The sequence below is a fragment of the Monodon monoceros genome, unplaced genomic scaffold (genome assembly GCF_005190385.1).
Source record: "Monodon monoceros isolate NGI ecotype Baffin Bay Population unplaced genomic scaffold, NGI_Narwhal_1 Super_Scaffold_22, whole genome shotgun sequence".
Lineage (NCBI taxonomy): Eukaryota > Metazoa > Chordata > Mammalia > Artiodactyla > Monodontidae > Monodon > Monodon monoceros.
Window position 1 is genome coordinate 103,590,685 of NW_021703779.1, and position 25,294 is coordinate 103,615,978.

Sequence of the window (25,294 nt, forward strand, 5' to 3'; positions counted from 1 at the left end):
ATGTTTGCTTTCACTGTGTTCTCCTGTGTTGAACCTATTACCTAATACCAAATTCTGAGTGTGCTGGTCATTACGTGTGTTAGTCAAATGTAATACTAGTGATGATTCCATCGTAGTTTTAGTGCATTGTAGAGTTTACGTAGCACTTCCACTTTGTTCTCATAATAATCCTTTAGGGAGGGAGGTCTTGTGGTATTCATGCTATTTTACAAATGAGGAATTACCCTTTTGGAGGAGCCAAACAACACGGCCTAAGGTCACACAACTAGAATTAGTAAATTAAACACTAGAACATACATCTTATGTGTTCTGGTTCTGTGTTCTTTAGAACCATAGAATTTTAGATCAGGAAGAAGCCTTAAAGATTCTAAACTATATATATACATACATATATATACACATATATATGTGTGTGTGTATATATATGTATACACACACACACACACACATGAATTTAACATTACAAAGCTGATGTGCCAGGATTCTAACCCAGGTCTTCTCCTCATATCGAATCTGTATTGTTTCTAGTCTTCTCTGTCTTTGATTTTGGAGATGTGTATGCTACTGGATGAACTGGCTGTCTGATAACAAAGGTAGTTGGGTTTCTTAATATTTTTCTGATTCACATCTATGTTTGTAATGGTGAATAGCTTCCAAAAACATTTAAATGTATTTTGAGGCAGCTTGAGATAGTGGAAAGAACATAAGCCTTAGAGCCTAGCAGATTTAAGTTGGAATCCTATGACTTCTTTCCTCATTAACTGTGACATTGTGGAAATTTCCTAACTTCTTTGTTTCCTCATCTATAAAATGGGCAGGATATTACCTACCTTGAAATAATCAAAGATAGTATAGTATGTTAAGTTCCTGACACATGGAATATGCTCGATAATGTTACCATTGTTTTATTTAGCATTCATACAAATTGATACGAACAGCTGTTAATGATCTTAAATGTTAGTAGATATGAAGTTTTCAATATTATTACTATTACCTGTTGATTTTTATTGGGTGCTAGGCACTAAGCTAAGTGCTTGATAAATCTGTCATTTTATTTTATTTATTTTTTAAATATATTTTAAAATACATTTATTTTTATTTATTTTTGGCTGCGTTGGGTCTTCGTTGCTGTACGCGGGCTTTCTCTAGCTGCAGCGAGCGGGGGCTACTCTTCGTTGCAGTGCGCGGGCTTCTCATTGCGGTGGCTTCTCGTTGCAGAGCACGGGCTCTAGGCACGCGCGTTTCAGTAGTTGTGGCACACAGGCTTAGTAGTTGTGCCTTGCGGGCTCTAGAGTGCAGGCTCAGTAGTTGTGGTGCATGGGCTTAGTTGCTCCATGGCATATGGGATCTTCTCAGACCAGGGCTCGAACCCGTGTCCCCTGCACTGGCAGGCGGATTCTTAACCACTGTGCCACCAGGGAAGCCCAAATCTGTCATTTAAAATCCTTAAGCAGGAACCACGCAAAGTACAGGTGCAAATCTCCTCACTTTACAAATAGCAAAAAATTGTAGGCATGCACCTTATCTCTAACCAAGAGCCCTAAAATAAATGTTGATCTACTTGGATCTAATAATGATAAGATAGGGAATAATTAAACATAAAGTATGTACACAGGAAGCGGCATTAGTTATTGTAATGAAATACTGTGGTCAATCTTAATGTCTAACAATAAATAAGTAGGTTATAGTGCATCACGTGTGGTGGAATTTCATGAAACTATTAGTAGTAGTTATTACGAATATTACAGAAATGGTAGAAATGCATATAGAGATGAAAAATTATGCACAGTTACATCCATTCTGTGGTTATAGTTTTGAAAAATTTACACCTAGACATTCAGGCATGCACATATGGACAAAGCCTGGAAAGAAAAATGAGAAAAAGTGATTTATTAGTGTAATGGATGCTATATGATTATTCTAAGCGTTTTAAAGGTAATTTCGTGTGTCATTTTGTGGGAACCAAGGTCATATGCTTCCTGTGTAGTGTGCAATGAAGGACATTGATTGCCCTTAAAACATTCAGCGGGTTTAACCTAGATGACAGGGTCCAGTATACTGTTTCTTATACTTTGTGGACACTTTAAGTAATCTCAACTATTGGCTTTTTATTCTTTTTTTTTTTTTTTTTTCTTCTTTCCGGCACGCGGGCCTCTCACTGCTGTGGCATCTCCCGCTGCAGAGCACAGGCTCCGGACGCGCAGGCTCAGCAGCCATGGCTCACGGGCCAAGCCGCTCCGCGGCATGTGGGATCTTCTCAGACCGGGGCATGAACCCGTGTCCCCTGCATCGGCAGGCAGACTCCCAACCACTGCGCCACCAGGGAAGCCCTGGCTTTTTATTCTTTTAGTAAACTCTCAGCACACATTATCATTCAACCCATTGCATTTTGCAATGGAATTTTAGTTTTTTTCTTCTTCTCTTTGTTCGTGAACGTGATAGCCACCACAAGTAGACCTACATATTATATAACTACTTTTGTACCTTAGTGGATTTATTTGAGAATCTTCAAGTTCTTGGGCTTTAAACCCCAGATATATGTCCCACTGCAATATTATGAGGGGAACCATCCATTGTAATCTTTTTTGCCCATTACTTTTTCTTGTCAATCAGCAAAGCAAATACTTTACTGCTCTCTGCCTTCCGAATTACTTCATATACTTTATGGTTGATATATTTTATGGTATGTGTGTTCTTTTCTGTTTCATTGCTTCCATAAAAAAGACTGGTTTAGGTGTTAGTTTGATTCCTTCTGTTTTTCCATTTATCTGTGAGTACTACAAGACACAGTGCACCATTGATTCTTGCATTTCTCATTTATATTCTGATTTTAAAACAAGCTTGTTAGAAAGAATTTGCCTGCTGCTTTTTCAGTTGTTTCCAGTTAAGGGTTGATTCTATGTGTGTCTGTCTGTCTTTCTTACGTATTTTATTCATTCATTTATTTATTTATTTATTACAACAATTACTTTATTTATTTAGGCTGCATTGGGTCTTTGTTGCTGTGCGCGGGCTTTCTCTAGTTGTGGCCAGCGGGGGCTGCTCTTCGTTGCGGTGCACGGGCTTCTCATTGCAGTGGCTTCTCTTGTTGCAGAGCGCGGGCTCTAGGTGCGCGGGCTTCAGTGGTTGCAGCAGGTGGGCTCAGTAGTTGCAACACGAGGGCTGTAGAGCGCGCAGGCTTCAGTAGTTGTGGCGCACGCGCTCTAGAGTTCAGGCTCAGTAGTTGTGGCTCACGGGCTCAGTTGCTCCATGGCATGTGGGATCTTCACGGACCAGGGATCGAACCCATGTCCCCTGCATTGGCAGGCAGGTTCTTAACCACTGCGCCACCAGGGAAGTCCCTGTGCCTTTTAAAAATGCAGAATTTTTCTGGGCATAGGACATACATATAATTTAGTGTTTTTTATTCCAGAAAAAAATGGTATTGTAATTATTTCTCTATAATAAGTTAGCTTAGACATTTTTTGTTGTTGTCGTATTGGGAAGTTCATGGGGATGTGATTGAGGGCATATTTTATGTCAAAAGAATAGACTTTACTATACAGTTGTCCCTTGGTTTCTGTGGGGAGTTGGTTCCAGGACCTGCTGTGGATACCAAAATCTGCGGATGCTCAAGTTACCGTGGTCAGACTTCTGTATCTGTGGTGGTTCCGCTCCCGCAGATTCAGCCAACTCTGGATCATGTAGTACTGTAGTATTTACTGAAAAAAAAATCTGCATATAAATGGACCCGCATAGTTCAAACCTGTGTTGTTCAAGGGTCAGCTGTATCTTTTCAGAGTGAATTGTATATAAGATGCAGTTTTTGTCCTCAAAGAGTCAGCAGTCAATACAGAAGGTAATTAAGGAAAGAAAAACATTAAGAATACAGGATCATTAGGAACAGAAAGAGGTAGTGATTATTTGGGAGACTTCAGGGAATGAGCCTTACAGAGGGTAGTGATTGAGGTTCAGAAGCATGACCAGGGCATTCCAAACCAACCCCCCACCCCATACATTGCAGTAGAGTATCCAACTGCTCTTAGTTGCCTTAACATACCACGAGTTTTGATGCCTCCATGTTTCTTTGCTTGAGCTGTTTCTAATGCATGGAATGCTCCTGCATCCACTTTCCAGCATACTGTGCATATCATTCTAGATTTAGATTGGGGTCACCTGGAAACCATGTCCGAGCTCCCCTTACCCAGTTAAGAGCCACTTCCCTGGGGCTTCCTGTGCATATTTATGCCAGTGTACTTTCTTTTTTTAATTTAAATTTTATTTTATTTTTTTGGCCACGCCACATGGCTTGTGGGATCTTAGTTCCCCAACCAGGGATTGAACCTGGGTCCTTGGCAGTGAAAGTGTGGAGTCCTAACCACAGAACTGCCAGGGAATTCCCCATGCCAGTGTACTTTATTATTTTTTTTAAATAAATTTTTTAATTTATTTATTTTTTGGCTGCATTGGGTCTTCGTTGCTGCATGCAGGCTTTCTCTAGTTGCGGCGAGTGGGGGCTACTCTTTGTCGTGGTGCGCGGGCTTCTCACTGCGGTGGCTTCTCTTGCTTCAGAGCACAGGTTCTAGGTGCGTGGGCTTCAGTAGTTTTGGCTTGTGGGCTCTAAAGCGCAGGCTCAGTAGTTGTGGCACACGGGCTTAGTTGCTCCGTGGCATGTGGGATCTTCCCGGGACCAGAGCTCGAACCTGTGTCCCCTGCATTGGCAGGCAGATTCTTAACCCCTGCGCCACCAGGGAAGCCCCTAAAAATATACTCTTTAATGCTTTTTTCCATTTGAGTAAACTTTTGTCTTGGGTTATTCAGAATTTCTAGAAACTGGCAGCTCCTGGTGTTTCTGTAGAAGATAGAAATTGGAAAGAAGATCCCAGTGGCAAATTGAAGTCTATATGGAATAAACTTCGTGGATATTTCAATCATAGTTAGCTTAAACTTGGGCAGTATCTTTTAGGAAAGACACATTTCTTTCTTGTGGAAAGAAGAGTGGTATGGTGACCACTGGTGGCTTAGACTTTGGGAAGCTTCTTAAGGACGTTCTGGGGGAAATGCATCATTGAGCTGTGGGTTTCTGGCATTTGTGTGAATAAGGTTCAGATGATTAAGTGGCCCAAGCAGGAAGGGGGAAGTGTGTTTGCTTTTCTTCCCTAACTACTCATGCCTTCGCTGTCTCTAAAACCGGGTCATTCTGTATATCAGAAGTTGCTTATTCCATGACTTAACAGCAGCTTTTCTTAAAGTGGGATTGGACCCACCTACATAGGGGATTTGTGAATAATACAAGATGCCTGACACTTGTATACAGGTCTACTGAATGAGTCCCTAGTTGTGGGTCCTGTGACCCTGCATTTAAACAAGCGTTTATATGATTCTTATGCCCACTGGAATTTAAGAGAAGCACTCTCTTATAGATAGAATTTTCCATTATTTATTACGTGATCACCTATAAGTATGGTGGTGGAGCTGCTGTTCCCCTTTGGGGACATACGATTACAAACAATAAGTGCTTATTTGCTTTATAAGATTGATGGTAAAGTGTAGCTGTTGGGGATTTTCTGCTGCTCAAGATTTTGCTAGAGATCATTTTGTGTACACAAGTGTAAGGAAAAAATATTGTTTTTATTGCATGTATTGAACAAGGTGTGTAAGATATTTCAGGGGTTTCCTATGTGATAGTTTTAGACATTTACGTAAGCATAGAGGAAGGAAACTAACACCTCTCTTATATTTGAAATTGACTGATTCACAGGACTTTAAGAGCATAATCTCATTTGTTCTGAAGAGCTGATATGTGGATTATCCTAACAGGGCACCCATCTATTTGTGAAGCAAATATGCAGAAGGCAGGTTCAAGCCCAGAGTTTTATCTCTTACTAGCTGTGTGACATTAGGCAAGACTTTTAATCTTTTAGAAAATAATCTTATGAGTGTTTAGGGGAAGTCAATGATGTGTTATGGAAACCATTTCATTACTTAAGTATTTTGGTAAGGCTTCTGGTCTTAACATGGTGGCGTGAGGGTGTTTTTCTTCTTGCGTCTATTATAGAAATAACAAGGAGAACAGAAAAAAGCCCTCTGTAACTAAATTCCTTTCATTCTTTTTTACATACTTGGAGACATAAAACGTGCAAATCACAAAAAATGTGTAAGGGTGGGGGTGGGTAGTGCATCAAAGAAGCATGGAGAGTAGTGAGCTAGTTAGCCCAGGGATGGCTGATCTGAGAAATCTCAAGTGCAAAAGATAATAACATCCTTTGTATGTGGCAATGGGAGTAGATAAGGAGGTGAGCGGGCTGGAAGATAAAGCCCTTGTGGACAAGGTCAGATTAGGAGAGATGGTAGGGCAGTATGTAATAACTATTGCGCAAAGACGCCATTATAGCAGGAAGTGATCTGTCTCCTTGGAAGCACTGGAGAGAATGTTTTGCTTTTTGAAGTCAGCAAGAAAGAGGTCATCAGCCTGTTAGGAATGTGGGCAAATGACATGAGCAGGGAGAGTTTATGGAAAAGACAGTAAGAATGGCTCTTAAGTATAAGGAAATTGGAGAAGTGCAATTTAAAACTACAAGTATCGCTTCTTAGCCAGACCTATTTGGTTCCTGATTTTTATTAGTGGGCAAATACTGCATTATCCAAATCTTCTGGTTTACAAGTTTTGAATAACAAGGGATTTATTGAAAATGTATGTTTGGTTTCTGAGTTTGTCAAGTAAAATTTTATGTAGGGAGATTCACCTATAACCTGAATTATCACTTTTCATTTTAGCAGATTGGCAAAAATTTGGAAGTCTTAACAGTGTGCTTAGCTGTACAGAAACACACCCATACATAGGTTGGTTGCTGGTGGAAGTACAAATTGGTATAACCTTTGTGTATGGAGGCCAATTTTAATATTATTTGTTAATATTACAAATGCATATGGCTTTTGGCCATAATCTGCAATCATGTACCAGTTGGTATGAGGGACAGCTTATGTGTTAATTGACTAAAATGACCAGAGCAACATGGAATTAAATATTGTTCAAGTGGTTAGAACAGATAGTTTTGGTGTTCTAGTATAGATGTTGAAGAAATTAATTGGAAGAAAGCATTTGGGTGGTGGTGGGGGGAACAGCACTGATGGACACAGATTTAAAAATTTTTTATTAAGATATCATTTACATAAAGTCCAAGTTACTCTTTTTAGTGTACAGTTCTGTGAGTTTGGGCAAATGTATTATATAGTTGTATCACCATTATCACAGCAACATATATTACAGTTCCAATATCTCTACCCCCGAATCCCTCCAAAACTCCTTGGTGTGTTTTGCTCTTTTTTTTCCAATCTGAGCCCCTGGCAACCACTGATCTATTTTCCATCCATAGGTTTTTTGCCTTTTCCAGACTGTCATATAATTGGAATCATACAATAAGCAGCCTGTTGAGTGTGGCAGCTTTCACTTAGCAGAATACATTTGAGATTCGGCTGACTCGATATATCTGAAGTTTGTTCCTTTTTTACTGTTGAGTAGTATTCCATTGTATGGATATAACATAATTTGCTTATCCATTCACCAGTTGAAGACATTTGGGTTGCTTTCCACCTTTTGGTGATTACAAATAAAGCCACCCAATTTTAGGGCTTCCCTGGTGGCGCAGTGGTTAAGAATCCGCCTGCCAATGCAGGGGACATGGGTTCAAGCCCTGGTCCAGGAAGATCCCACATGCCGTGGAGCAACTAAGCCCGTGCACCACAACTACTGAGCCTGCGCTCTAGAGCCCACGAGCCACAACTAATGAGCCCACGTGCCACAACTACTGAAACCCGTGCGCCTGGAGCCCATGCTCCGCAACAAGAGAAGCCACCGCAACGAGAAGCCTGTGCACCGCAATGAAGAGTAGCCCCCGCTCGCCACAACTAGAGAAAGCCCGCGTGCAGCAATGAAGACCCAACGCAGCCAAAAATAAATAAATAAAATTTAAAAATCATATTAAAAAGCTATTTTAAAAAAAGCCACCTGGGCTTCCCTGGTGGCGCAGTGGTTGAGAGTCTGCCTGCCAATGCAGGGGACACGGGATCGTGCCCCGCTCCGGGAGGATCCCACATGCCGCGGAGCGGCTGGGCCCGTGAGCCATGGCCGCTGAGCCTGCGCGTCCGGAGTCTGCGCTCTGCAACGGGAGAGGCCACAACAGTGAGAGGCCCGCGTACCGCAAAAAAAAAAAAAAAGCCACCCAGTTTTATAGTTGAAGGTTTTTACATTTGAGTCTAGGATTCATTTTGAGTTAATTTTTGCATATGGTACAAGGTATGGATTAAGGAACTTTTTTGGCAAATGGATATATAGTCGTTTGAAAAGACAGTCTTTCTTCATTGAAATGCCTTGGTGCCTCTGTCAAAAAGTGAGTGACCATATGTGTGTGGATCTATTTCAGGTCTCTATTCCATTGATCTGTCATAATCACCATTTATAACGTCTTGATTACTGTAGCTTTATAGTAAGCCTTGATACAGTGTATAGTGTACGTTCTCCAAATTTGTTCTTTTTCAAAATTGTTTTGGCTTTTCTGATTCCTTTTTCATCTAAGTATCAGTTTGTTGATTTTTTGGGGGAAAAAAACTTCTAGGATTTTGATTAGACATTTTAAAGTTTGATTTTGGTATAATTAATACTAGATTCATAGGAAGTTGCAAAAACAGGAGAGAGGTCCCATGTATCCTTCAGTTAGTTCCTACCAATGGAAACGTCTTGCATAACTAGTACAATATAAAGACCAGGAAATTGACATTGGTGCAATCCACAGTGTATTCAGATTTTACAGTTATATGTGTGCTTTTTTGTGTGACTGTCTTTGTGTGCTTTTAATTTTGTGCAATTTAACACATGTATAGATAGACGTAACCACCACCACCATCAAGATACAGATCTGTTCCATCATCACAAAGATCCCTCATACTACTCCTTTATTGTTACACTCATTCCCCTCTCTCACCTTCTTCTATTCTGTTCCTAATTCCTGGCAACCACTAATCTGTTCTCCATAATTTTGTCATTTTGGAGGCTGTTCCATAAGTGGAAATCATACAGTATATGCTGTAGAGATTGACTTTTTTTCACTCAAAATAATTCCCTTGAGATTCATGCAAGTTGTTGCATCCCAACAGTTAATTCCTTTCTATTGATGACTCATATTCCATGTACTATGGTTTGTTTAACCATTCACCCGTTGAAGGATATTTGGGTTTGTATTAGTTTGCTTGGGCTGCCATTACAAAGCACCACAAACTAGGTGGTTTCAACAAATTTATTGTTTAACGGTTCTGGAGGCTAGAAATCCAAGATCAAGGTGTCAGCCAAGTTGGTTCCTCCTGAGGGCAATGAGAGAGAATCCATTCCATACCTCTTCCCTAGCTTCTGGTGGTTTGCTGGAAATCCTTGGGGTTTCTTGGTTTATAGAAGCATCACCCAGGTCTCCACCTTCATCTTCACATGACATTCTCACTGTGTGTGTCTGTCTGCAAGCTCCCCCTTTTATAAGAATACCAGTCATACTGGATTACGGCCCATCCTGATGACCTCATTTTAACTTGATAACTTTTGTAAAGAACCTAACTTCAAATAAGGTCATATTTCAAGGTACTGGGGGTTAGGACTTCAAAATAGGAGCTTGGCGGGGGGGACACAATTCAACCTATAACAGAGTTGTTTCCAATATTTTGCTATTACAAATAAAGCTGCTCTGAACATTCATGTACACATTTTTTTGTGTGTGTGTGTGGTACACGGGCCTCGCACTGTTGTGGCCTCTCCTGTTGTGGAGCACAGGCTCCGGACGCGCAGGCTCAGCGGCCATGGCTCACGGACCCAGCCGCTCTGCGGTATGTGGGATCCTCCCGGACCGGGGCACGAACCTGTGTCCCCTGCATCGGCAGGCCGACTCTCAACCACTGCGCCACCAGGGAAGCCCCATGTACACATTTTTGTGTGGACATAGATTTTCAGTTTTCTGGGATAAATGCTCACAAGTAAGATTGCTGGTTTTTATGGCAAATGTGTGTATGGCTTTAATTTTAAAAATTTTTTAATCAAAATAATCTATATATAACGTTGAATAAGTTTAAGGTATACAATGTGCTGATTTGATACATTTATATATATATTGCAAATATGATTACCATAGTAGCTTTAACTGACACTTCTGTTCCGTTACATAATTATCATTTCTTTTTTTTGTGGTGAGCTGTATGGTTTTTAGAAGAAACTGCTAAACTCTTTACCAGAGTAAAGATATAGCTGAGACTACCTTACATTGTTCAACCAAATACTTCAAGTTTTTAAAAATTAATTTTTATTGGAGTGTAGTTGCTTTACAATGTTATGTTAGTTTCTACTGTACAGCAAAGTGAATCAGCTGTACATATACATATATCCCCTCTTTTGGATTTCCTTCCCATTTAGGTCACCACACTGCATTAAGTAGAGTTGATTTTTTTTTAAAGCTAGATATTTCTTTGACTGTTTTGCCATAAAGATACAAGCTTTGTTTTCTATTTACTGTGTAAATAGGAGACAAATACAGTATTCTGAGTGTAGATGTCAATTGTCAGTGTCTTAATTTATAAAATTACATTTTAAAAGATACCAATAGTTATGTTGTGTAGTATGCTTGTTCACTAGAAAGGTGTTCTCAAGTGATTGATAAAATCTTGTTAATGTTTGATACAAGAGACGCTTGATAAAAGGGTTTAAATTTAAATTTTTTTATCGTGGTAAAAAAAACCGTAAAGTTTACCATCTTAACCATTTTTAGGTGGACAGCTCAGCAGTGTTAAGTAAATTGACATTGCTGTGAAACTGATCTCCAGAACTTTTTCAGCTTGCAATTCTGAAACTCTGTACTCCCCTTTCCTGCCCCCCCACCAAAATGTGGTAACTACCATTCTGCTTTCTGTTTCTATGAATTTGATACTTTAGCTAGCTCATGTAAGTGGGATTGCACAGTATTTGTTTTTTGTGACTAACTGGCTTATTTCATTTACAATAATGTCTTGAAGGTTCATCCATGTTGTAGCGTGTGACAGGACTTCCTCTTTTGTTAAGGATGAATAATATTCTAATGTATGTATATGCCATATTTTGTTCATCCATTCAGCTGTTAATGGACATGTGGGTTGCTTCCACCTCTTGGCTACTGTGAATTTGCTGCTATGAATATGGATGTGCAGATATCTCTTAGAGACCCAGCTTTCAAATGTTTGGGATATATACCTGGAAGTGGAGATTTGCTGGATTATACGGCAGTTCTATTTAAAAATTTTTGAGGTACCTCCATACTGTTTTCCATTGCAGTCGCACAATTTTACAATCCTACCAACAGTGCACAAGTGTTCAATTTTTTCCACATCCTTGCAGGCACTTGTTGTTATGTCCTTTTTATTCTAGCCATCCCAGAGGGTGTGAAGTGGTATTTCATTGTAGTTTTGATTTGGTTTCAATTCAAGTGCTTTGTCCCTTTTAAATTTGTGTTATTTGATTTTTTTGTTGTTGAGTTGTAGGAATTCTTTGTATATTCTGGATATTAACCTCTAATCAGGTATGATTTGCAAATCTTTTCTCCCATTCTGTAGGTTGCCTTTCACTCTGGTGGTTGTGTCCTTTGTTGTGTAAAAGTTTTGATGTAGTCCCGTTTGTCTATTTGTGCTTTTGGTGTCATATCCAAGAAATCATTGCCACGTCCAGTGTTATGAAGCTCTTCCCCTAAGTTTTATTCTATGAGTTTTATAGTTTTAGGTCTTACATTTAGATCTTTAATCCATTTTGAATTAATTTTTGTATATGGTATGAGATAATGAATGATCCGACTTCATTCTTTTGCTTGTGGATATCCAGTTTTCGCAGCAGCATTTTTTTGAAGAGAAACCCCATGGAGTGGTCTTGGCACCTTTGTCAAAAATCATTTGAATGTGTATTCAAGGGTTTATTTCTGGCCTCTCCATTCTATTTCATTGGTCTGTATGTCTCTTTTTATTTTTTAATTAATTAATTTTATTTTTGGCTGTGTTGGATCTTTTGTTGCTGCATGTGGGCTTTCTTTAGTTGCGGCGAGCGGGGGCTACTCTTCATTGCAGTGTGCGGGCTTCTCATTGTGGTGGCTTCTCTTGTTGTGGAGCACGGGCTCTAGGCGTGTAGGCTTCAGTAGTTGTGGCACACTGACTCCGTAGTTGTGGCTTGTGGGCTCTAGAGCGCAGGCTCAGTAGTTGTGGCTCACTGGCTTCGTTGCTCCGCGGCATGTGGGGTCTTCCCAGGCCAGGGATCAAACCCGTGTCCCCTGCATTGGCAGGCAGATTCTTAACCACTGTGCCACCAGGGAAGCCTTGTATGTCTGTCTTTATGCTAGTATTGCACCTTTGTGGTATGTTTTGAAGTCAGAAAGTGTGTTTCCTCCAACTTTGTTCCTTTTTTCCTAAACTGTTTTGGTTATTTGGAGTCCGTTGAATTTTATGAGGAATTTTTCCATTTATTTGTGACTTCTTTAATTTCATTCAGCAGTGTTTTATAAATTTCAGTGTTTGAGTCTTCCACCTGTTTGGTTAGGTTTGTTCCTAAATATTCTTTTTGGTGCTATTGTAAATGGAATGGTTTCCTTTTTGGATTGTTCGTTTTTAGTGTATAGAAGCACAACTGACTTTTGTGTGTTGACTTTATATCCTGCAACTTTGCTGAATTTGTTTATTGTAACAGTTTTTTTGGTGGTGGGGGTGAAATCTTTAGAGTGTTCTACGTATAAGACTATATCATCCGTGAACAGAGATAATTTTGCTTCTTTTTTTCTGATATGGGTGGCTTTTATTTCTTTTTCTTGCCTAATTATTTTGGATAGGACTTCCAGTACCATGTTGAATAGCAGTGGAGAGAGAGGGCATCATTGCCTTGTTCCTGATCTTAGAGGGAAAGCTTTTAGTCTTTTACCATTAGGTACGATATTAGCTGCGGGCTTTTCATAAGTGTTCTTTATTATGTTGAGGTATTTCCTTCATTGTCTAGTTTGTTGAGTGTTTTTATCATGAAAAAGTGTTGAATCTTTATTTATTTATTTATTTATGGCTGCGTTGGGTCTTTGTTGCTGTGCGTGGGCTTTCTCTAGTTGTGGTGAGCGGGGGCTACTCTTCCTTGCGGTGCGCGGGCTTCTCATTGTGGTGGCTTCTCTTGTTGAGGAGCACGAGCTCTAGGTGTGTGGGCTTCAGTAGTTGTGGCACACAGGCTCGGTAGTTGTGGCACATGCATTTAGTTGCTCTGCGGCATGTGGGATCTTCCTGGACCAGGGCGTGGACCTGTGTCCCCTGCATTGGCAGGCGGATTCTTAACCACTGTGCCACCAGGGAAGTCCCAAGGTGTTGAATCTTATCAAATGCTTTCTCTGTATCAGTTGAGGTGATCATGAGGGGTTTTTGCCTTTCATTCTGTTAATATGTACATTACAGTAATTGATTTTCATGTGCTGAACCCGCCTTCCATTTGGGGAATAAATCCTACTTTGGTCATGGTGTATAATAACTTTTAATATGCTATTGAATTTGGTTTGCTAATATTTTGTTGAGGATATTTGTATCGGTGTTCATCAGGGATATTGGTCTGTCGTTTTTTGTAGTGTCTTTATCTGGCTTAAGTTTAGTTTTTAAAAAGTAATTTGCATGTTTTAATCTTTATTTAGGAAAGCTTAAGTTTAGAGAGAATTAAAATAATTTTGGAGTACAACATATATGTGACTCTCCTGTCATTGTCATTGTGTGGAATTACCAGCCTTTTAGATTTGAAATGAGAACTTGGAAGTGCCTATACTGTGTCCATAAACTTTATTGTGAAAACATGATTTCTGAACTTTAATATGAATATAATTCAAGCCTGTGAATTGTGTACTGTGGATGTTAGTAGGAAGATTAGTGGTTTATATCAAGTGGATGCGAATGCTAGGTATTTTAATAAAGTGTTACCTAATCAGACGTGGAAGGGACAAGAAATATTAAATATAGGACTTCCCTGGTGGTCCAGTGGTTAAGACTCCACGCTTCCACTGCAGGGGTTGTGCAATCCCTGGCTGGGGAACTAAGAGCCACATGCCACGTGGTGCAGCCAAAAAAAAAAAAAAAAAAAAAGGTATTAAATATGTAGCATGTATGTTATGTTTGCTGCCATAATAAAATGAATAAAAAATACTGTGCTTGGTAGTAGTAACTGCAGTTCTAAATTTTAGATTAAAATTTCCCACTGTCCTCTATAAAGTGATTTATTTTACACTTTATTAACCGAATTGTATCTAAGTTACAGTTGTGTCTCCATCTTCATGTGAGTTATTAATAAACACTCAAGATTTCATTTAGATACTTTTTAGTGCCTTGAATAAATGTGAAAGTGTTTTTGGTGTAATCAGTCTGAGAGTATATGAAATAAAAATTTGGATTTCCCTCAAAATCTGGGCGGGATTATCCTGTCTTCATCAACTTTGTTATGAAATCTGCCTTGATAACCGCTATTGATTGAAATCTGCCAGTGAGCCAGTGGTGCCCAGTGCGAAGTGGATTTGATGGTAATGATGCACTGTGCTTATATCATGCTGTATACCATTTACAAGTGTTAACACATGAAATTAGCTCGTTGTAAATTTGATTTTCAGATCTAGACATGCATTTATACCAGCTAATTTTGTCTCACCTCTGAAATGTCGAATGCCACTACACCCAGTAGTAATTGCTGCTGTTTACTCATGTCTTAACATACAGAAAGTTATGTCAGTGGGGCACATACATACTTTAAATTATTGCAGAAGGCTAACTTCAGAGTATGATATTCAAGTATAAGTGAGATGAAGAGTGAACATTGACAGTACTTCAAAAAATGATTCATGATTTAGCTGTTGACCTTGCAGACTGAGGTATGATTATGTATTTATTTATTTTTGGCTGCGTTGGGTCTTTGTTGCTGCGCGTGGGCTTTCTCTAGTTGCGGCGAGCGGGGGCTACTCTTCATTGCGGTGTGTGGGCTTCTCATTGCGGTGGCTTCTCTTGTTGCGGAGCGTGGGCTCTAGGTGCGTGGGCTTCAGTAGTTGTGGCTCAAGGGCTCAGTAGTTGTGGCGCACGGGCTTAGTTGCTCCATGTCATGTGGGATCTTCCTGGACCAGGGCTCAAACCCGTGTCCCCTGCATTGGCAGGCAGATTCTTAGCCACTGCACCACCAGGGAAGTCCTGAGGTATGATATTTGATAGTATATGATAAAACAAATATTCACCTGTTTTGGTATTTATTTTGCGATAGGGCCAGATAATGTCTAGTCAACAGCAGCTGATTAGGCAAACTGGGGAAGTAGCAGACTTGGAATTAGATAGTTTATATGTCCACTGTATCAGGTATGATATGGTATCCAGTGTCTAGCAGCAGTCAGTGTCAGTATGGTAGACAGATGAGAGGACAGTATTGTGGCATTTGGATTAGGGCAACTGGAGAGACACAGGGAGACTTTTTAGGGCAGGTTTAGGGGCAGGATTCCAGTTCCTGGGATGGAGCTGGTAGATACATTACAGCAAGAACAAGGCAGAGTGTTGATCCTTGGATGACTAAGGCACAGGGTACGACTGAGTACAGAGTGATAGAGTAGTGGGTCTGCAGGAATAAGGCAGAAGCCTTTTCTTATCTCCCCCCTTCTCCCCTCTCCTCAAAATGGTAGCACTTTGTGCATGTGAAGTTAACGATGGAGTGCTAGATTTTCTACAGAAATCAGAATTGATGGTCGAGAACTGGGGCAAGCTGCGTAGGTTGGGCCAGGTGATCCTAACTGTGGTTAGTACTTGAGTCACATTTGGAAAGTATTGGGGAATGTGGGTAGACAAGAAAATAAGGAAGATTGCTGAGCATATACTATCATACATTTAAAAATAGGAGGGGAACAGGTGGATGTTTCCAGTTCTATCTGGCTTAGTTTCTGGCAGTGTATAGTGATGCCAGATGTGTGTAGACTGTGCCCCAGCTTGCTCCTTCCCCTCTTCCTGCAAGTAAAGGTTGTTTTTGAAGTGTTGTGGCATTAGGTGTGTTCACTTTGTCTACTTAGTTATTTTAGAAAGTTTTTTTTTACTTTTGGCCTTCCCTTTCTTCTGTATATTATTTTTTAAGTTTGTAAGGGCAGATATTTGACCTCCCCTACGGTTAGTTAGGAAATGTAGACAGGATTATTAATTCTTTTACGTATTTAGATTTCTTCTAGTCCTACCTTCTCCAGATTACCTATTCCTGCACTAGAGCAGGTGCTCCCATTAGAAATTCTTTAGGACTCCTTCCTAGTTTGTGGAAAGGAAAATACATTTGCAAATGATTTATGTGGTAGGTGTAATGTGAGTATGCTATCAAGAAACACTTAGGTTAAAATTGTGTTGCTGGCCTGAATATACATGATCATTGTTTGATTTGTCATTCTTTTCACCCTGTTGTTTACTTAGAAGACTATTAGCAGAAATTAGGGAGATAATCAGAGGGAGGAAAAATATCTTTTTGAGCAAGGAGAAATCTTTTTTTAAAGGCTTTTTTCATTTCTTGCCCTACCTATGTACTCAAAGTTGCCATGTATCATTTGACATAAGGAATGATAGTGACTTTCCTGTTTTGAGTAAATAACTCCAGGAACTAGTCTCCCTTTTCTTTCACAGTCTCATCCTAAATGACAGACTTCTGTCTGCTATCTCCTAAGAAAGTAGATAAGCCAATAAAAGGAACATACCTTTGGGTCTTGTCAGGAGTTCATATGAAAGTTTCTGTTCCCTGCTAATCTTGAGTAGGTGAACATAATAAAGATATTTTATGATAGAACTCAGTTTCTTTTTGTAGATGTGTAACTTTTTGACATTATGTATCTGAAATATGAATAGATCAGGTTTTAGCAGCAGAGATAGTTTTGTAGTTCCTCTCAGTTCAGATTTTAAGAGAAGACATTGAAAAATAAATATCCACCCTCATAATTTACTTTTTTTCTTACTAACGATAACATCGTAATTAAAAATTTAAAAATCAACCACATTTTCACCACTCTGATATGTTAACTGTTTTCCTTTGTTTTCTTTTTGGTTAATATTGTATCCTAATATAAGGCTTTTAACTTGTCAAACTTTACCCATGTTGCTACACAGTCATCATATGTAGTTTCAGTGTATGAATATGAATTACATTTTTGTACCGTAAGTTAATCCATGGCTGGGCATTTAAGTAGTTCCTATTTTTAAGTGTTTGCATTATAATGATGGTGGCATTTCAGAAGGGTATATACGTTTCCAAGATGTGATCCTTATAGATAGAAGAACGTAACCCTTTTGGGCTAGCGTTAAGATAAGGGTGTGACATGTGGTATATGTGCTGAATTTGCTAGCTTTTAGCAGTTGAATATTTCTGCATTTTTAGGGAAAGAATTAATACACCAGCTACTTTAAGTGCTTCCCCCACTCCCCAATAACATGTGAGTTCTGAGGGACCTTGTTAGTTTTGTAGTTTTTTATTTTCTATCTTGAAACCACTTGGGATTGAATTAAAGGAACTTTGAAACAATCATTCTTCTATGAAAAGAAATCAGAATTACCTTAAGTTTTTAAAACAATATCAAAGAAAAACGGGTTGTTTTTTGTGTATTTTTACTTTTTTGGCGGTGGGTGGATAATTTTAATCAATTAAGTCATTTTTTGGAGTTAAGGATGCAAGCATAATTATATATATTTAGTATATATTTGTGTTTATGTGCTAGAGTAGTAGGTATCCAACAGGTTTTCAGAAGTGGAAGAAGAAAGGTTTTTTGTTATTGAATTAGTTAACTCGGGATCTAAACTGAGTAACAGGCCCTAAACATAGATTCATTATAGATAACTTGAAAAGTATGGTGATCAAATTTCAGCTTTTAGATCTCTGTTCATATCAAAAGCATTACTGCTGAGAGCGTTTACTTGAATTTAAGGTATAGAATTAAAATATATATAATCACCTATTTTTAATTTTAATAAATCTTTAATGGCAGTGTATTACACACTTGAGCCTAAGGAAGTGGTTTTACTTTAAAGTATGTTATTCAACCTATCGATAAATGTGTTTGCTTAGTTTTCGGTAAGGAGAAGCAGAAGCTAGTTGTTATTGGATGTATTTTTTCCCAAAAGGGAAAGTGATTGAGAGTTAAAGCAAATTTTATTTCTGTGCTTTATCCTCCAAAGCTGTTGGAATGTTAACTCTCTTATAGTAGTTATAGAGAATTGGTACAAATGCTAAAAATCTCAGAGCTTTTCTTTGACATTAGGTGAGAGCTCCACCTTGTGATCTTTGAGCATATTTCTTAAAAATTAATAACCTACATACAGTAGGCCAGAAATGGTGTGGTGAGTTTGATTATTAAACTTATACTTTTATTTGAGCATTATGTATTCTTACAGTTTGGGGATTCCCAACTTAGGTCAAATGACATTAAGTACATTTAAAGACCTTGTTTTTGAATTTTTTAATGAAAATCTTTGGGGGAAGCAAATTGTATTTCTGTATAGCTGTAGACATTTAAAATAAAAAGGGAAAAATTCGAAGTTCTTCCTGCAGATAAAGTTTATATTCTTGAAGAAAAAAAACCGCAGACCAATGCTAACATATCCATCGTTCCCCCTACCCCTTTAAATTACACAACAACTTTAATATATATAATTTTTTTGAGCTATGAAGAACTGTTTTGGTGGCAAATTGGTTATTTAGAGCATGATTACAGTAGTAAAAACTCAAGATACATGGAGTTTAATATTATGTTTAATAATAGGTTGCATTAGAGGAAGGTGCCTTTTCCTAGAAATATATTTTCACATTTACTGTTACAGGTAGTTCCATAAGGGCAAGGATCATTGCTCTCCTGTTCACTACTGTATGCCCAGTGCCCACTGCTGCATTTGGCACATGGTAGATACTTTTACTTGGTTGGATGGATTTTTAATATTTAGAAACTTTTAAAAACAGGTGTTTCACTGGGATAGGGAGTTGGCTAGTTTAATAATTATTTCTAAACCTATCAGACCCTGGCATGATATTTCTTTTTAAAATACAGACACCTTGTCTGGGAGACTCACATCTTTATAAATTCTGTTTTTCTTTTGTGTTTTCTTTGGTTTCTAATTACCAAGTACATGTTAGTATAGCCGTACTTTGAGAAAAATAAGTTGAACTGGCAAGACTTCTTGTACACTAGAAATTCTGTGCTATTTAGAGGAATGTAGTATATCATACAGTACCTGTTTTATTTAGTGCTCTCTGCTTTTCAGAGCTGATTCATTCTTTATGTCCTTTAGTAGAATACATTTATGAACTATCTTTAAAGTCTGCTTAAAAACTGTATATTTAAGGAATGCATCAAGTTTGGTTTTATAAAATGCTTAGAGAGAGAGGGGAGGGGACAGGTAGGCAGACAGACACAGCAAGCTCTTTATTTCCATCTTGCCATCTAGATGACCTGATGTGTTGGTTAGAACTTATTATCTCTGTACCTCTCCAGCTCACTTAAAAAAACAAAATTGTTCTCTTTTTAAAAAACAGTTTTCTTTTTTAAATTAGTTGGGATTTTTAGGAGGCTAGAGTGTATCCTACATGTGATGATGGCAAGTCTCAGAACTCTGATATACTACTTAGATAATTCCTTAGGTTACAATAAAAATAAAACCAAATTAACAATTAGTGGTCTTGGAGGGGAACAATCCTGAGACCATGATTTAGTGTGAGAAGACTATACTAACAGTGATATCTAAATAAATATTTTACAATATGAGTATTCTTCAGAAAAAAAGAAACTCAAAGTGGTGGTATAGACAACCCTTGATTAGGGCTTAATTTGTATATTATTGGTTCTTGTTTCTCCTCTTCATTATTTTGCTATTCATAGTAGCTTAATTAGAGTGAGCAAGGAAATGTAGTGTTTTGAAGTTTTGTATGTTAATTATATATTAAAAAAATTTTTTTAAATTATATATTAGTAGCCATTTATGATGTTTTTTCGAGATTTAAACTTAATGGAAAAATTGAATGATCAGTTTCTTGTATAAAGTTTACTCTGCTGGAAGAGATCATTAGAAGTTCATCACTATGTGATATTTGAATATTTATTATTAATTGGATATGTTTAGTCTTTAGGTGGCCACCAAGTATGAGATTTGCTTAGAAATAAAAGCATAAAATTTTAAAAGAAAGTTATACATAAGATTCAGAGCTTCAAACCCAGTCTGTTTTCTCTTTTTTGTTATAGATTTGTCATTTGCTTTTAGGTCACTCTCTTGTTTAGGAACTGCATCTTCCTATGGCCAAACTTACTTTGGTCACAAATGGCATTCATCTGTTGTCCATATGACATTATTGGTATTTAAATTGATTATAAGTTCCTTGAGGGAATGGATCAGAGCTAACATTTTTTCCCCTTTCCTGTTCAACGCAGATGGTATTATCATGAAGTGTAGTTATTTATTAATAAGCCACGCTTTTGGACCGTATGTTTCTTCTATGGTAGAAGAACCTGTTTTTAAAGTATTTTAAAATTATATCTTAGGGTTTTTTTTATTAGCTCCTTTTAACTATACTGTACATCATAAGCAGAAAGCTATAGAATTTTCAGGCGTCTTGTATTATGGTTTAAACTTGTCATATAGATTTTAGGATGAGTAAAAGTCACATTCTGTTCCTAGTTAGGGTATCTGTCTTTTTAAGCAAGGCTGGAGAATCATAACAAATTTTAAAAAATAATTGTAATAGAAGCTTCTTTCTTTGTATTTGTTGTTACTGTCGTGGGGCTACAACAGTTGTAACAAATCCGTATCTAGAAAAAGCAGTCAAATACAAGGGAAAGAAATCCTTATTTACTAAAACACATTAGCAGACACTTGGAAGTTTAGTTTTGGGGTAGATATCCTTCCCAATATTTTTGGTGTGTTTATAATAAATATGGCGTTCTCCCCGCCCCCCGCCCCTTTTAAAGGAATTGTCTGTCTTAGAAGAAAGAAGCAAACCATCATTTTACCCACATAAATATATGAATATATTTCTGACATTGGGGCGTCCCAGAAGATGATAAAGAAATGATAGCAGCTCCAGAAATACCAACTGATTTTAATCTACTTCAGTAAGTATATTATGATAATCTCTAAATACTCGTTTTTTCCACAAAATGGGAACTGTATTAACTTCAGTTAAAGTTACTTCTGCTTGAGAAGATATAATGTTTCAGTATAAAATAGCATGCATACTTGGAAATAGTTTATATCAATGCTTATTGGGTTCTGTAACAGTAATTCCATGCCTTTTTTTGTAGTATATTTTATAATTTAGATCCTGGAAAATTTATTATTTTTGCTGTTCAGTTCTTTGAGTCCATACTTGGTTTTACAATAGCAACTGTTTTGAAGGGAGTGTCATGAAATTCTTAAAATGTTAAGTGTTCTCATTAGTAAGGAATATATACCATGCAATACTATTTAGGATGTAATGTCAGATTTCTGTTTAAAATCAAATGACAGGCTAAAACAAATGTAGGAGGGTAGGACATGCTTTCCTTTTTTTTTTTTAACCCCCCCAGAAACAAATTATATGCTAATTGGTCCATAAAGTGACTTCAACATAGCTATTTTCTTTACCCTTGTCTTAAAAGCTACTGTACTCCTTATTCAGCTTTTATTCTCATTACTCTTTGGTGTTTTGATGTAGGAAAGAATTTGAGCTGCTATATGCAGCAGTGGTTTTCATACTAAGCTCCAGTTTCATGAGGTACCTAAACTGCTCGTGGACCCCCATTAACTTTACGCACACATATACCACATATTAGGGGTCTTTATAAGACTTGATTTAAAAACAGAGTCTGGTTGCTAAAAATTTTGAAAACAGCAGATATCCTTGTACATAATGGTGGCCAGTGTCTGCTTTTGATGTTTTATAGATTTTCATTTTTTAAATAATTTTATTATTTTCAGAGTGTTAAGGGTCTGTTGGGATATTGCCAATATTTCAAAGTATGATTTTTAATGTGATTTTAATCCCAGTTTATATTGACTCTACTTTCAGATTCTTGAGGAAAATTTCTTGTTTTTGTTTGAGGGAGGATATGGGATAGTCTGAGAAAAAAATTAATTTTTGGTTTGACTACTATAAAATTATGAAATTTCTCAAATACATTAATACAGTAGAGGTAATTTAAAAGGTTTGCGTTATAAGCTAGACTGTTGACCATTAGAATATCTCGAGTAATTAGAGCCTGAAATAGGATATTGGATAAGAGGGAATCGATGTTGTGGAGGTAGAATAGACAGTATTTGATTGGGTATGTGAGGTGGGGGCAGGGTAAAGAGAAAGGAGTGGAAGATTCAGTCGTGTGATGGATGGCTCATGAAGTTTCCAGCCACTAAAAGGTGAACCCAGTATACCCCATAAACATATTAGCATATGGTAATTTCACCTAGGATAGGTTTTTGTTGTTGTTCTTTTGATCTTAAAAACAGAAGGAAGCATTAGAGAAAGACAGACTCACAAGAATATTTCTTCTCTGGTTGGGGATATTTTAGACTCTTATTACCCCATTTACTCACTTCAGTTTTCTTCAGAAGGTTTTCCAGTTAGTAATTAAGCCTCTAGTGGCTCATTCTTTTAGTTGGGATAGCCTGGAGATGAGGATTAAGAATGTAATTGAGCCTTTGATTACTCTTTGGCCATCAGAATATTGGCAAAGACTAGTGATTGCAGACTTACAGCATTTACTGAGCTCTCTAAGAGAGCTAGTCCCACAGATATCTTGGGGAAGAAAGAAGATTACTTACACACCAAGATGTTTAAAACCATTTTCAAAAATTTTTTTGCAAAGCCATATAGGCATGTGGGAAGATTATTGGTGACAACAGTATTCTTAAGATGTAAGAGGCATGAGTTTCAAGGTTAATATTAAGTAGTCATTCAGTTTTGGGTGCATTAACTATGGGAAATGGTGTTTATTACAGGCTCTTTTCCTCGCAACATTATAGGACATAGTTAGGATTGCCACTATCTTCAATACATTGTTTAAATAACTTTGTAGGTAAGTGCTATAAATAGTAATTTTTTCCCCCTGCTAGCATCTTAACCATTATTTTAGATTTATAAAGTATTCCTAACTCACAGCCTCTGGACAAATGGTTATTATAGCAATAAAAATGGAAATAGAAGAAATCTAGTTAGAGAAGACTAGCTTTAGAAAGATAGTCTTTCACTTTGATTCTATTTATTTTAAACAAAACGGACAATAGTTTTACACATTAAAAATGGTAAAACCTTTATCTTTTATGTGTGTTGTTCAGTTCTAAAATCCATTGTGACCCAAATATTGATACTGAGTATGCCTTGCCTTAAGCATTTAAGTGTGGGTCTGTTACTACTATTTAGATAGATAGACCCATGTTTACATATATAGGAAGCATCACACATGTGTATTTAAATTGGTTTACTTCCATTTTGCCTTAGAAAATCCAGATTATACAAAGCACCCCTCCTACTCCAAAATGAGGGACAGTTTCTTAGAACTATAAATCTATATTTTAGAGATTAAAGAGACTTCAGAGATTTCATTCTTTCCTGCATAAACATTGTTTGTAGATGAGAAGATTGAGTGGTTGTCAGTTGTCCAAGATCACAGTTTCCTAGTACCGTATTAACTAGAACCGGTTTTCTTGACTATAGCTCAACAGCTTTTTGCTTCATAAAGGATTTTGATCAATTAGCACACTTCCCTACCCTGTTGATTTAGTTTGTAAAAATGTTTTACCTATATTCTTTCAGAAATACATGTTTTGTATAGTTACACTTAGATTATGAATATTTTTGTGTTATATAGGAAAGGTCATAAGATCCTTAATATTGCTAAAATTCCCTAATAAAGATTATCTCATACCTAGTGCTAAAATACAGTTTTACCTGAACACCATGGTCTTTGAATCAGAAAATGAAACCAGCCATTCCAATAGAACACCACGTTTCCTAGAGTTAAAAGTTTGAGAGCCCCTGGTTTTGTTTTTATGCTTTGGTTAAAAATTAACAAAATAGGGCTTCCCTGGTGGCGCAGTGGTTGAGAGTCCGCCTGCTGATTTAGGGGACACGGGTTCATGCCCCGGTCCGGGAAGATCCCACATGCCGCAGAGCGGCTGGGCCCGTGAGCCATGGCCGCTGAGCCTGTGCGTCCGGAGCCTGTGCTCCGCAACGGGACAGGCCACAACAGTGAGAGGCCCGCGTACCGCAAAAAAAAAAAAAAAAAAAAATTAACAAAATAAAAACATGCTTAGACATTTGTGTTTTAGATTAATGTTTTTGTGTTATATAATTTTAAATGTTTGGTAATATGCTACGATATGTTGCTTTGGGAAAGCATCTTAATTACATTTAATGCTAATATAGTTTTGTAATGAGTTAACCAAGCCTTTCTTTTAGAAAATATGGCAAAATTTAGAAACTCCATCTACATTTCTAAGGAAGATTTTAAATAATTGCTTATCTTTTTGTCATAGGGAGTCAGAAACACATTTTTCTTCTGACACAGATTTTGAAGACATTGAAGGAAAAAACCAAAAGCAAGGCAAAGGAAAAGTATGTATAGAATATGTGTCTTTATTTTGGTTCTTACGGTCATAAATATACATATATGAATAAATATAATTATATACTATATATAGTTGTTTTAGTTATGTCTCAGATGTTGTTGTCTTTTAAAAATGCTTTTTTCCCCTGACTGGTATGGCAAGCCTTTGAACACTTCTACTACTATAAAGTTGAAATTAATACGTCATTGTTTCTAGTAGTTTATTTTATAAAGCATGGTATGCTAAGCAAAATGTGGTATTCTGTTGGCTTTATTTTTATTTGTACATGAGTAGTCCAATGTAAAGCAAATCGGTAAATTTCTTATTCTAAAGTACCCTAAAAATGTAACCTACAAGCGTTTAAGTCTAATGGGTTACTGTTGACAGTGACTCTTTATAAGTAATGTCAAGGATAAAAACTAACAAAGTTCTGAGTCAATAGAATGCAAGTTTAGAGTATGAGTGGGTAGCCTGAGAGGTGTGGGTAACTTAGTGAATGGTTAAATCATTTTGCTATTTTGGAAAGTACATTTGACTCCGTGCATGTGTAAATACATTGTGCAAAAGATGACTTGCTTTTGTTCAGCATTTTCTTTGCCAAAATGAATTTTGGATTTATATTTTCTCATGACACATTTACTTTTTTTTCTCTCTTTTTTTTTTCATGATTCTCTTATTTATTTTTATTGGGGTATAGTTGTTTTAC

At 37.4% G+C, this 25,294-nt stretch overlaps 1 protein-coding gene across 5 annotated transcripts in view; it reads left to right on the top strand.

The window, feature by feature from the left end:
- Positions 1-25,294, top strand: part of STAG2 (stromal antigen 2) — a 116,400-nt gene that overhangs the window by 20,001 nt on the left and 71,105 nt on the right. For all 5 annotated transcript variants that reach the window (XM_029240288.1, XM_029240292.1, XM_029240290.1 and 2 more), the window contains exons 2-3: positions 20,976-21,119; positions 24,517-24,595. In XM_029240288.1, the coding sequence (XP_029096121.1) occupies positions 21,076-21,119; positions 24,517-24,595 (123 nt within the window). In that variant the 5' untranslated portion in view covers positions 20,976-21,075. The remainder of the gene's footprint in view (positions 1-20,975; positions 21,120-24,516; positions 24,596-25,294) is intronic.